At 50.6% G+C, this 13,361-nt stretch overlaps 1 protein-coding gene across 1 annotated transcript; it reads right to left on the bottom strand.

Annotated features, from left to right (window-relative positions):
- Nucleotides 1-7,759: 7,759 nt before the first annotated feature.
- Nucleotides 7,760-13,361, bottom strand: npas4l (neuronal PAS domain protein 4 like). The gene is made up of 10 exons (XM_067236829.1): nt 13,240-13,361; nt 12,211-12,374; nt 11,596-11,741; nt 11,332-11,431; nt 10,990-11,224; nt 10,766-10,875; nt 10,206-10,341; nt 9,641-10,094; nt 8,578-9,370; nt 7,760-8,449 (listed from the first exon to the last, which is right to left on the bottom strand). Exons 1-10 carry the CDS (start codon nt 13,350-13,352, stop codon nt 8,421-8,423), a joined length of 2,280 nt encoding a protein of 759 aa, XP_067092930.1. The 5' UTR covers nt 13,353-13,361; the 3' UTR covers nt 7,760-8,420.

The raw sequence follows: 13,361 nt of genomic DNA, 5'->3' as shown, positions 1-13,361 counted from the left end.
CCTGGGGTCCTGGGTCCTGGGGTCCTGGGTCCTGGGTCCTGGGGTCCTGGGGTACAGGGTCTTGGGTCCTGGATCCTGGGTCTTGGGTTCTGGATCCTGGGTCTTGGGTCCTGGATCCTGAGTCTTGGGTCCTGGATCCTGGATCTTGGGTCCTGAATCCTGGGTCTTGGGTCCTGGTACCAGCTCCTCATGTCAGGAGAGTCTGGAATATCTCATTTACTTCATCTGTGAGATTGCCCAGGAAACAGAGCCCTCAATGATCCCCTCAGGTGAAAGCTATAATTGAGCCAAATTAGGATAATCAAAATGTATGACTGTTGTCGCTCTGAATCGTTTCAGATTGTTCTACAAGCTATGTGATGGAGAGACACTGCAGTGATGGATGAGCAGGGAAGATTTTAAAAAGCTCAAGACGCTGATTTGTTCACAAATCAGATCAAATGTTCGGAGAAGAAACCCTGCATGACATTTCACAGCAGTGACGATGTCATCGCTTTTTAACAGGAATTCAACCCTTAAGACAGTCAACAACCTTACTGGTGGCAAGGACAAGAGTCAGGATGTTGCTTTTAGTTTTCTGAGCATTTATTCTCTGCCAATCATCACGTGATCCCTTAACCTTCATGATGACTGGCAGGGGATCATTCAAAACTGTTTCCTCGGCTTGGCCAGGTTTAATTTCTCTTCATATATTATTAGAAAAAAACTAATTGAACGTGTTGCTTGGTAACATTCTGCAGAGGTGGAGGGGATAGGTGACACCCTTCCCATTCTTCTGAATATTTGGTCAAAGTTCATTTTCACACAAAATGATTTCTATTGAAGACATAATGGAAAGCATCCTTTCACTGTCCTGATGTTCCCTTCTTTCCTGTTCTAGCACATCCCCCTCATGAGACTCTGCTGTGAGGGACACCAGCAGATCCACACCTCCATGAGACCAGCAGGGCGCTGAGACCAGCAGGGTGGTGAGACCAGCTGGGCGCTGAGACCAGCTGGGCGCTGAGACCAGCAGGGGGGTGAGACCAGCAGGGCGCTGAGACCAGCAGGGCGCTGAGACCAGCAGGGCGGTGAGACCAGCAGGGCGCTGAGACCAGCAGGGTGGTGAGACCAGCAGGGCGCTGAGACTAGCAGGACGGTGAGACCAGCAGGGCGGTGAGACCATAAATGTCCATGGGTGATCATGAATGTCTTTATTCTCAGTCATGTCGACATTGCTAACTCCCTCTGTCTCATCCATAAAATACCTTTTATTGGTGCTTTTTTTGGTCCTTTTTTCACACACACAGTGAAAGGAGGGGAGGGGACAGAGAAGCCTAAACAGTAGATTACTGTAAAGTACAAATATTTTGTCAACCATTAGACACTTATTTAAAAACAATATGTCGTCAATTTTTTGTGGATGTTATGTTTGAAAAAAAAATTCTCCCAAAAAGTTTTGAAAGTTAGAACAAATATTTTTTCCAACTTAAAAAACAGACAAAATCAAACTTTTCTTTTTCACACACACAGTCAAAGGAGAGGAAGTAGAGGAAGGAGAGAGAGATCATGCCACCAAATACAGATTAAAACTAAAGTAACGAGCCTGGCTGTAAAATGCCATTAGCGAGGGTTCACTTGAGCAGAACTGTGAAGGGAAACATCCGGCCGCAGGTGCTAGACTGGACCCTTGTGGTCCTCGTCTGAAAGATGTGTGCCGTCCAGATTACTGATGAGGAGTAAAGACAAGCAGAACGGGATCTGAAAAGCTTGGATGACTTTGATGATGAGAGAATCATAAACACCAGAATAAAACACATCTCAAGGAGAGACAATGGGATGCTTTCCAACCAACTTGGAAACAGTACTAGTCTCGTTTCCTGTTAGTCCATCCTGTGAGACAACCCAACAACATGATCTCTTCACCAGCACACAGGGGATGATGATGACTGAATAATAGCTGCAAAAAGCTGCAGCTCATGTAATAATTAAGATACGAGACTCTGTTCCCAGTCTCCATAGATGCTGCAAAAGCTCTGTCTAGCTCTGGTTCTGCTGGTGGGACAAGCTCTGTCTAGCTCTGGTTCTGCTGGTGAGACAAGCTCTGTCTAGCTCTGGTTCTGCTGGTGGGACAAGCTCTGTCTAGCTCTGGTTCTGCTGGTGGGACAAGCTCTGTCTAGCTCTGGTTCTGCTGGTGAGACAAGCTCTGTCTAGCTCTGGTTCTGCTGGTGAGACAAGCTCTGTCAAGCTCTGGTTCTGCTGGTGAGACAAGCTCTGTCTAGCTCTGGTTCTGCTGGTGGGACAAGCTCTGTCTAGCTCTGGTTCTGCTGGTGAGACAAGCTCTGTCTAGCTCTGGTTCTGCTGGTGGGACAAGCTCTGTCTAGCTCTGGTTCTGCTGGTGGGACAAGCTCTGTCTAGCTCTGGTTCTGCTGGTGGGACAAGCTCTGTCTAGCTCTGGTTCTGCTGGTGAGACAAGCTCTGTCTAGCTCTGGTTCTGCTGGTGGGACAAGCTCTGTCTAGCTCTGGTTCTGCTGGTGGGACAAGCTCTGTCTAGCTCTGGTTCTGCTGGTGAGACAAGCTCTGTCTAGCTCTGGTTCTGCTGGTGAGACAAGCTCTGTCAAGCTCTGGTTCTGCTGGTGAGACAAGCTCTGTCTAGCTCTGGTTCTGCTGGTGGGACAAGCTCTGTCTAGCTCTGGTTCTGCTGGTGAGACAAGCTCTGTCTAGCTCTGGTTCTGCTGGTGGGACAAGCTCTGTCTAGCTCTGGTTCTGCTGGTGGGACAAGCTCTGTCTAGCTCTGGTTCTGCTGGTGAGACAAGCTCTGTCTAGCTCTGGTTCTGCTGGTGGGACAAGCTCTGTCTAGCTCTGGTTCTGCTGGTGAGACAAGCTCTGTCTAGCTCTGGTTCTGCTGGTGGGACAAGCTCTGTCTAGCTCTGGTTCTGCTGGTGAGACAAGCTCTGTCTAGCTCTGGTTCTGCTGGTGAGACAAGCTCTGTCTAGCTCTGGTTCTGCTGGTGGGACAAGCTCTGTCTAGCTCTGGTTCTGCTGGTGGGACAAGCTCTGTCTAGCTCTGGTTCTGCTGGTGAGACAAGCTCTGTCTAGCTCTGGTTCTGCTGGTGAGACAAGCTCTGTCAAGCTCTGGTTCTGCTGGTGAGACAAGCTCTGTCTAGCTCTGGTTCTGCTGGTGAGACAAGCTCTGTCTAGCTCTGGTTCTGCTGGTGAGACAAGCTCTGTCTAGCTCTGGTTCTGCTGGTGGGACTATTTCAGCATGATGGAGGATCCAGGTGGACAGATTTGGATTCAATTTACCTCAAGCTGTGCTCCAAGTTTTGGATGTGAATCTTGCTTAGTGCAATACATATCGCAGCACACAGTACAACCACAAATATCTGTAAATGCAGACTGTGAATAAAGCAAAAAGAATGACAAAATCAAACCTAATGGTCTGACGAGAATAGCTTCAGCCATGCTGTGTCCTGGAATATCAGTTCAGGTCATTGATTTTATTAATGTTGGAGAACACGTTTTGTAGAGGGACAAAATGAATATGGTTTTCCTCCAGATTCTTACAGTTGATCTTGTATCAACTGTAAGTATGAACACCCTAGGATAGTATATAGAACTTTGCTTTGAACAAAACTCTCCTCTCATGAGATCAGGAGCAGAAAGAGCCCTCCGGATATCCCTGTTTGACTCACAGAGACAAACAAATGTCAACACATTTTAGATAAATAGTTTTGATCTTCCTGTCATGAAAAAAAGCCCCACTCAGCAGGGATGCTGGGTTTCTGAGTCTTTTCACTCTGCAGTGAGGGTCTTTTCACGTTCTCTGCAGTGAGGGTCTTTTCACGTTCTCTGCAGTGAGGGTCCATGTGTTTGTCAAGCCAGGGTCCAGTGGGGTGTTTCCTGGACTCACTTTGCCTCAGGCAGGTTTCACCCTGAAACAAGCAAAACAAATCACAACATGCATCTCCAAGTCCATCACTCTGAGCTCACGTTTGTGTTGTACTTGGGTGCTGGTCCACGGCCTGCTGGTCCACACCCTGCTGGTCCACGCCCTGCTGGGCCATGCCCTGCTGGGCCATGCCCTGCTGGTCCACGCCCTGCTGGTCCACGCCCTGCTGGTCCACGCCCTGCTGGGCCACGCCCTGCGGGGCCACGCCCCTCCTCATCAGCATCATCAGAGCGGCAGCGCGGCAGAGCTCCTCCGCTGCTCCTACAGGAGGGGCTGTTGACTGTTTCTATTTTGGGTCTGTTTGTTTAACCCAATTACAGCGGCAGCATCCTGGGCCGCTGCATAGCGGATGTGGTTTCTCTCTCGTGTGACTGCAGCTCATCACTCATTCAAACAGAAACATCTTCCCTCTTCTGTGAGCCGAGGAGTTTATTAAATGAATCTCTCAGGAGGCAGGGAAGAGGTGTATGTGTTCATAATTGACATGCATTAACGCCAGTCACAGAGACTGAGAGACAACATGTGTGTGTGTGTGTGTGTGTGTATGAGTGGGCGTCACCTTGACTTGTCTTCCACAGCTCAACAGCAAGATTCTCCTTTGCAGCAACTAGCCAACAGTCGAGGTTGCATATAGAATTCACTGCTTGATCAAATGTAAAATGGCTCTCTTGGGTCAGTGCTTTTGTGCCTGTGTGTTTGTGTGTGTGTTTGCATGTGTGTTTGCAAGTGTGTTTGCACGTGTGTGTGTGTGTGTGTGAGTTTGTGTGTGTGTGTGTGGAGAGAGGTATCTCCTGGTCTTCTCCCAGAACTGGATGCATGTGGCTCTGTCAGTGTCATGGTCACGATGCCCAGGGGAAATTACCAGGGTTCCAGGTGACAGGCAGCGAGGCAGAGAGATTCTGCCTCTGAGACAGCTGCTTCTCCTGACTCATCACCCACACAAGTCAGCCTTCTTTACTGTGGTACCTTTCAACAGGGATCAGTCCTAATACGGTATCGTTACTGTAATACCTTTCAACAGGGCTGTTAAGTCAGGAAGGAAATGTATTGTGAAGTACCTGAGCTGTACCACAGTGTTATCTCCTTCTGTGTCCACCTCCTGAACTATCATGATGCAGACCCAGGCTGCCAAATGCAAAACTCAGTTAGACTCGTGGAGAAGTGCCTTTGTTGCCGGACAGCAAGGGCCACTGGCTTGACGAGAAGAGAATTTCCTTTCACCGGAAAGTGCCTGTGTGCCACCTGGCCCCTTGTGAGAGCAACAGACAGACACAGACACAACTGCACCGTATTGCTGTGCATGTGAACACAAGGCAGTCTTTCTTGCTGCTAATTGTGCTGTCATGTATTTCAGAATGGGAATGGGAATGGGATTTATTTATTCGCCATGAAAGTTTGCACAGACAAGGAATTTGCTTTGGCAGGAAGGTGCATACAATAAACATATACCTAAAATTTAAATATGTGGACTATCTATACTAAGGGTACATAAACTAGCAGTACTAAGTGGGATTAAAATAGAATTAAATATACAATAAAATAAAATTTCATCCATAATCAATAAGACAGACCAGAGCATACTTGGTAACCCATTTGTTACTGTGTAGTTATCAGCTCCTAGGTACCACCCACCACGAGAGAGACAGAAATCACTAATTACTCAACACTAGCAAACAAAAATCGCATCCTTTTGCTCCAGAGTAAGCAGATAGCAGGCAGCAGGCCTGGGCTGGTAATCTGGCATACTGGGAAAATGCCCGCAGGGCCAACGCACTTGGGGCCGATAAGATATAATATTTAATATATATTTAAATCTTTATATATATATATATTTTTTTTATAAACTTAAAATTGGCCAACGACCGTCCCATAAAGCAGGGACAGCGGCCCATTGGTTGATTTTCCATACTGACACTGGGCTGGTCCAATCACATCTCTTAACAGGCTCCACCCCTCCCTCCGACCGAGCCCTGAGCCCTGGCACAGTCCAGCCCTGGCAGGCAGGGATCTCTACCATGCTGAGGGCAGCGATATCAGGTAATAACTGCCATCAGCAACAGTCCAATACTCAGATACTAATCAGCCACAAACATTAAACAATCAATTGTCTTTTAAATGATCATAAAGACTATTTTGGAGATAATAATAATATCACATGGGGCATCTCAGAGACACAGTGAGATTTCAGACAAGCAGTGTCTACCCAACAGGGTCTTTAAGCTCAGTACCAATGCAGAGCCCCCAAACACAACGGCAAGCGAGTGCAGTTTGATCAGGTTGGGGACCTGCATGCAAACCCCAGCCTCCAGAGACCCACCCCAGAGTGTGTGCTCTCACGCCCCCTTGTGGTGGCATGTGGTAGCGAGTCCTGCAGGCTGCCAAGTCCAGACATGGAGTCATTCTCATCATGTTTGGACGGCTTCCCAACAGACTCTTTCTCCTTTCAGCAAGCCATCAAACTATATCAAAATCTGCACAGTAAAGGAAGGAGATGGAGGGAGGAGTGAAGGAGGGAGGTGGAGGGAGGAGTGAAGGAGGGAGGTGGAGGGAGGAGTGAAGGAGGGAGGTGGAGGGAGGAGTGAAGGAGGGAGGTGGAGGGAGGAGTGAAGGAGGGAGGTGGAAGGAGGAGTGAAGGAGGGAGGTGGAGGGAGGAGTGAAGGAGGGAGGTGGAGGGAGGAGTGAAGGAGGGAGGTGGAGGGAGGAATGAAGGAGGGAGGTGGAGGGAGGAGTGAAGGAGGGAGGTGGAGGGAGGAGTGAAGGAGGGAGGTGGAGGGAGGAGGGAAGGAGGGAGGTGGAGGGAGGAGTGAAGGAGGGAGGTGGAGGGAGGAGTGAAGGAGAAATGATAAAAGCTGTCCCTGGGCAGGACAGATGTGAGAAGAGCATTCATATGTATGAAGTGTCGTGCCAAAATGCATTTGGGCTCAATGTGCACCAAAACATATGCTGCGCATCAATGAAGAAATATCTCCTACTTCTTTAGTCTCTTTCTTCCTGTACCTTCATCTTCCTGGCCTGATCTCTCTCTCTCCCCTTCTGAGTCACTCTGTCACCCTGACTGCAGATCTATTCATCTGATTGGTTAACTTTGTGGGGTCATTTGTGTGTGTCAACATCTGAACAGGTTGTTGAGTTTTGTGTACTTCCAGTACAGACCAGCCCTCCCTCCACCTCCCTCCTTCACTCCTCCCTCCACCTCCCTCCTTCACTCCTCCCTCCACCTCCCTCCTTCACTCCTCCCTCCACCTCCCTCCTTCACTCCTCCCTCCACCTCCCTCCTTCACTCCTCCCTCCACCTCCCTCCTTCACTCCTCAGGCCTGCTGAGAGAATCCTCCAGCTGCCTCCTGACCTCCTGACCTCCAGGGGCCCAGGGGTTGAGTTGCTGCAGGGCGACACAGCAGTGAGCATCCGCAACACGTCTGGTCAACACCTTCACCAAGGAGTCAGGAGATATTTTATTGTTAATCAGTCATTAATCGTTTTTCACTTTTATGCTGATGTGATGATGGACAGGTCAAAGCACTCTTAAGTGAAATACCAGTCTACTTAAGCGGAAAAATATCCTCTTTTGTTGAATAAAGCACTAACCAATGGGTGGCGCTAGAGGACCGAACATGTTTCTGTGGAGCTGTCTAGTGCTGAATCTGGAGGGAACTATCAACAAATGATCATTAAGCAAGACCAGACCAGACGGCAAGGCACAGTTGATTGGTTTAATTAACTAGCATTGTAAAATTACAAAATGAAATAGCAAAAACACTTGAAACTGTATAATCACATTGGAGAGAGTAACTCTCTTAATTACAAAAGAAACAACTTAAAGATATTCTGCAAAGAGTTCTTCTTCATAGACACTGATACAAATGAAATTTAACTAATTGAATGAATTCATAATTTCCACAAAGGAGCTCTAAATAACAGTGTCTCTACCAATAAATACTATAAATAGCAACAGTAATGTAACCATAGTTACATGATCCTAGAGGCACAGTTGAGGTAGTTCATGAACTGTTGATGTCAAACTGATCAGGGCTTTAGAGTTACGTACCACATATTATCCTGTACAACACCTTAAACAGCACAGTAACATTAACAAAGTGCTCAGTAGTATATTTTGGTCTCTCAACTCTAGAGTAATACTCAGAAACTCCCTATCAGAGTGTTACAAATATATAACACCAACAAAACATTAGAAATAACAGGAACATCAGTACCAAGGTTGAATAACAGCTGTTTACAGGCTGTCAGGTCATTGTGTAACCCAACAACAATGATCACATCACTACCGTGGTAACATGACTACCATGGTAACGATGGTCCATAAGGCAGCCTCAAAACAGGGACGTCCCAGGTCTCTTCAGAGGAGCGGGGAAACCAGCTCCCGTCTGCAGGACAAACACGTCTTCAGAAAGTCTTCGTTGAATCCGGCCAAGAAGCCCCAGAATGCTTTGACAATATGTCATACGAGTGGTTTTACTGTCATGGACTCATTTCAGTACATGGATTCTTCAACAAGCCCATCTGGAAAGAGAGGGGGATTACATGAATGATTAATACCCTAATGTATTCATTATTGTATTCATTTAAAATCATCATGACCACTAAAAGACCATCCAAAGGGAGCAGTGTTGATGTTCAGGTGTGGTTACCTTGGTTACCCTGCTGGAGGCTGGTATGCAGGTAATGGTTGAGTTGATGCAACTCAGAGTGTTGATGGTGGCATGGTGCAGGCAGGGGGAGGGTGTCCAGGGGGCTGGAGGCTGGGCTGAACTGATCCAGACCTTCCACCAGGGAGGAGAGAGACAGGCCAGGAGTCTGCTGCAGCGAGCCCACGTCCAGGGGTCTGTTCTGGGATACCTCCAGCCCACAGTGTGGCCCCGCCTGGTGGCTGAAGCAGGGAGGCATGACCTCCTTCTCTGGAACCATTTCCAGATCTTTCAGGATGCTGTCGAATACGCCTTCATCCAGGACCAGCTGAGCTTTGAGAGGTGGAAGGACAGGGGGAGGGTGTTGTATCCAGTCACACGCTGAGGGCAGGGTGGGGGCTGAGGGGGGCTGGCTGGGGGGCCCAACCGGGCTCAGAGTGTGGTACCTGTCGAAGCTTCTGGCCAGGGAGGAGATCTGCTGGGCCAGGATGCTGATCTCCTCCTGCTCTCTCTCGCTGTACTGGCAGGAAGAGGTGGAGGTGGGTGAGAGGTCGGGGGTCACCGCCTGGGGAACGTGCTGAGCTGGGAAGGAGCTGGCGCCCCCTGGGGGATCCACAGGGAGGCATTGGTCTTCAGGGTGGAGGGCACAGTCTGCACAGTTCTCACTGTCAGACACAGGCAGGCAGTCAGGCACCAGGTGAACATCAGCAGTGCAGTCTGGGTAATCATAGCTGGGAGACAGACAGGACTCTGGAGAGAGGGGACCAGCCAGGGAGTAGACCCCCTGCTCATAGGCCTGCTCCGGGCCCAGGGGGAGAGGCAGGTGGGCAGGGTGGGGGTCTGGAGAGAGGGGACCGGCCAGGGAGTAGACCCCCTGCTCATAGGCCTGCTCCGGGCCCAGGGGGAGAGGCAGGTGGGCAGGGTGGGGGTCTGGAGAGAGGGGACCGGCCAGGGAGTAGACCCCCTGCTCATAGGCCTGCTCCGGGCCCAGGGGGAGAGGCAGGTGGGCAGGGTGGGGGTCTGGAGAGAGGGGACCGGCCAGGGAGTAGACCCCCTGCTCGTAGGCCTGCTCCGGGCCCAGGGGGAGAGGCAGGTGGGCAGGGTGGGGGTCTGGGTGGGGGTCTGGGTGGGGGTAGTACGGAGGAGAGCTGTCAGGAGAGGGCAGCAGCTGCTCAGTGTAGTCGTACACGTCCAACAGGAAGTCCGAGCTGGTGTCTTCCTGCTGCGGAGGGGAGTGGGAGGAGGTGGGGCTGTAGGGAGGGGTGCAGAACAAGGCATGCGTGTCGCTCGTGGAGGTGGGAGAGACGATGTCCGAGGAGGAACACGTCAGGTAGTAGACATCTGGGTCCCACGCACGCGCCGCCTTGGCCCTGGGCTGGAGGTCCTCACAGCTGTGACTCCTCTGCCTCTTGGAACCCCTTCCGGGGCAGTTCCCCTGGCCCAGGGGCAGCTGGGGGGTGGGAGAGGGGCAGTAGGTGTCACTGTGGATTTTCTGCCTGAGATATGCCGCCTCAGTTTCACTGCAGAAGGAGAAAGAGGAATCTGCTCAGAACAGTGTCTCATTCTGTCTGAGAGGAAAGGTACTCATTAGAACCAGCTAGAGATGCTTGACTAATCACAGTGTTCCTCACCTGACGGTGTAGTTTGTGCAGCTCATCCCCTGGCCTCCAGTGTCCCTGGTGGCACAGATGTAGAGCCAGGTCCAGCTGAGCTCTCTGCTCTGCAGTCTCACTACCAGTTCCACCTGAGAGCCCTCGTCTGCCTGCACTGAGGAATCATCAACACAAGGGGTTAGGTTGAGGGTAGAGGTTGGTGTTGGTGCAGTTCAATGGGCGCATGGAAATCCTTCTATGACACTGCTAAAAGGGTTATAGAAGTTCATTTGATTGTATTCAATTGAATAAGTCTGAAACTACTAGACACGAAACACATCCATAGATCTCTAGAAATCAAATACGACTTCTTAAATATTTTGGGATATTTTATACTTACATTTACATTTAGTCATTTAGCAGACGCTCTTATCCAGAGCGACTTACAGTAAGTACAGGGACATTCCCCCGAGGCAAGTAGGGTGAAGTGCCTTGCCCAAGGACACAACGTCATTTGACACGGCCGGGAATCGAACTGGCAACCTTCAGATTACTAGCCCGACTCCCTAACCGCTCAGCCATCTGATCCCCTGACTTACTTAGATTCTTGTGGGAGCTGGCGCCCAAGGAGAGGTCGTCTGGGTGGAGGAGGCTGTACCAGGACCGACCAATCAGCTCCTCTGCAGAGCAGCCCAGGTGGAACAGCACACTGTGGACCCAGCAAGAGGAAGACATGACACAGTGAACCAGCGGCCCGCCCCCTGTCCACATCAACCAATCACAACACAGACGGAAGTCGGTGTGATAGAGACGTGGTCTGTACCTGTCAGACAGCTGAGTGAAGGTCATGTCTGGTCTGTGGCTGCTGGTGAAGCAGTTCTGGGAGCGAGAGGCAGCACTGGTCCCCTGGCGGTCGGCGGTGGGGGTGCAGAGAGCCATGAACACACGCTGGGAGGAGGGGGGCAGGGGGTGGAAGCGCCCCTTCACCAGCAGGGAACAGCTGCCGTGCTGCAGCCTGAAGGACTTGGAGGTGTGCATGCGGCACATGAAGCTTCTCTCTGGAGAAGGAGAGCACACGACCGGTCACATGACAGGTAACATGACAGGCTCCTCATGCTGAATATACAGTACATGTGACTTAGTTCTGAGTGGAGTTAGCTGTTACCTGTGGATGAGGTAGGGTCCGTCTCCAGGTGAGATTTCACGGCTTCCAGGTCGTGATGTTCCACCATGTCGTAGAAAGAGTCTCCCTGGAGAACATCCACCTGAACAAGAACATTCAACATCAGTTCCCACAATGCCCTGCTTTACTTTCCCCCAAAATGCCCTGCTTTCCTTTCCCCCACAATGCCCTGCTCTCCTTTCCCAAACAGGAGGAGCAGATATATAGAGCACAAACACAACAGCAGAGTTGGACTAGTGTACTCACCATGGAGTGTCCCAGGTAATCAGACACATTCTCAGACACGTACAGCAGCCTGCCGTCTGCGCTGAGGACCAGAATGAAGCCAGGCAGAGCATTCAGGAAGGCCTCGCAAGGCAGGCCGCTCTGATATCCCTGTCCAGCCGACAGCCCTGGAACAGCAGACCAGCACTGGGTTACACACCTCACACTCCACAGCAGACCAGCACTGGGTTACACACCTCACACTCCACAGCAGACCAGCACTGGGTTACACACCTCACACTCCACAGCAGACCAGCACTGGGTTACACACATCACACACTCCACAGCAGACCAGCACTGGGTTACACACCCCACACACCTCACACTCCACAGCAGACCAGCACTGGGTTACACACCTCACACACTCCACAGCAGACCAGCACTGGGTTACACACCCCACACTCCTCACACTCCACAGCAGACCAGCATGACTCCTGCACACTTCCTCTACGCTACAGACAAGAGCTCAGCCTGTTTGTTTAGCAACGAAGCGCGATGAGCTGAGGTGAGGAGGTTAACAAACGCTCTCATCTGTAAAGTCTGGAATTGGCTCAGCCTGTCGACTGTGTGAAGGTTTCCTGGTGGTTGAGGCCTTACCCTGAAGGAGGAGGGCCTTCCTGAGGTAGGCGCAGATGAGGGACATGGAGTGGAGGTAGGACAGCCTGTCCACCTCCTCCTGGGGCAGCGGCAGCAGGGCCCGCATGCTGCGGATCTCCACGTTGATCTGGTCGCGCCGGGCTTTGGACGCCCCCTTGGTGGACCTGCAGGAGACCATGATGGACATGTCAGGACGCTTCTCTCTCTACTCGCTCTGATCCTCTGTCTCTAGTGCTTACTGCAAGGATCTCTTGAAACACATCACTGGGCTCCCTGGTGTCTGGTCTTCTGGGTCTGACCCTGGCCCTCGCTAGAGAGAACCCTGGGGCCTCCTCCTGACAGCTGCACCCAGGCTTGGAGCTAGGAAGGTTCCTATGGAAACGGCTGTGGTAGCTATGAGAGGCAGGTGAGTGTCTCAGCGCTCATCTGTGATCAGTGTCTGCACACGCTTACACAGAGACGCTGCTTTTATAGGCAGGCTGCGAGCGTTGCCGTGGGCGTCAGCAGCGTGGAGGCGGGGCCATGGAGCCTCTGTTGCCTTATAAAGAGGGTGTCCTCCACGAAGAGCACCCACGTCACAGACACACAAGGACCTCATTCTCTTTCTATTCACCCCCCTCTCTCTCTCTCTCTCTCTCTCTCTCTCTCTCCCTCCATCCCTCTCTCTATCTCCTTTCCTCTCTTATCTCACTCTATCTCCCTCTCTCTATCTTCCTCTCTTTATCACTCCCTTCCTCTTATCTCTCCCTCTCTCTATCTATCTCCCCCCTCTTTCTCTCTTTCTCTGAATTTTATATAGAGGAGACATTCTGAGAAAGACAGACTGTGACTATTCAATCCTTCCTATGTCAAGTGACTGCGTCTTTCTAACATGTTTTCAAATATTGAAAAGCAATATCTTCAGTCTAGCCAAATCATAGAAAGAGCTATCTGATAAGGCAACATATGGAAGGGGAAAAGTAGGATACACATATGAACATGTACTGTAGACAGTGTTCAGACAGAGTTATAGAAACGTGCTTTACTGACCTGAATCTTTTGCAGCTTGTTTGGCGGGTCTCCATAGCGCGAGGATGAGACGAAGCGGGAGAACCACACTGGGCGCTCACAGGACTCGTGCAGGATTCACAACAAATAGTCATTTTTGAAAT

This window comes from Osmerus mordax, chromosome 5 (assembly GCF_038355195.1).
Source record: "Osmerus mordax isolate fOsmMor3 chromosome 5, fOsmMor3.pri, whole genome shotgun sequence".
Lineage (NCBI taxonomy): Eukaryota > Metazoa > Chordata > Actinopteri > Osmeriformes > Osmeridae > Osmerus > Osmerus mordax.
Note: the sequence above shows the minus strand (reverse complement) of the source record. Positions and strands in the feature narration are given on the sequence as shown.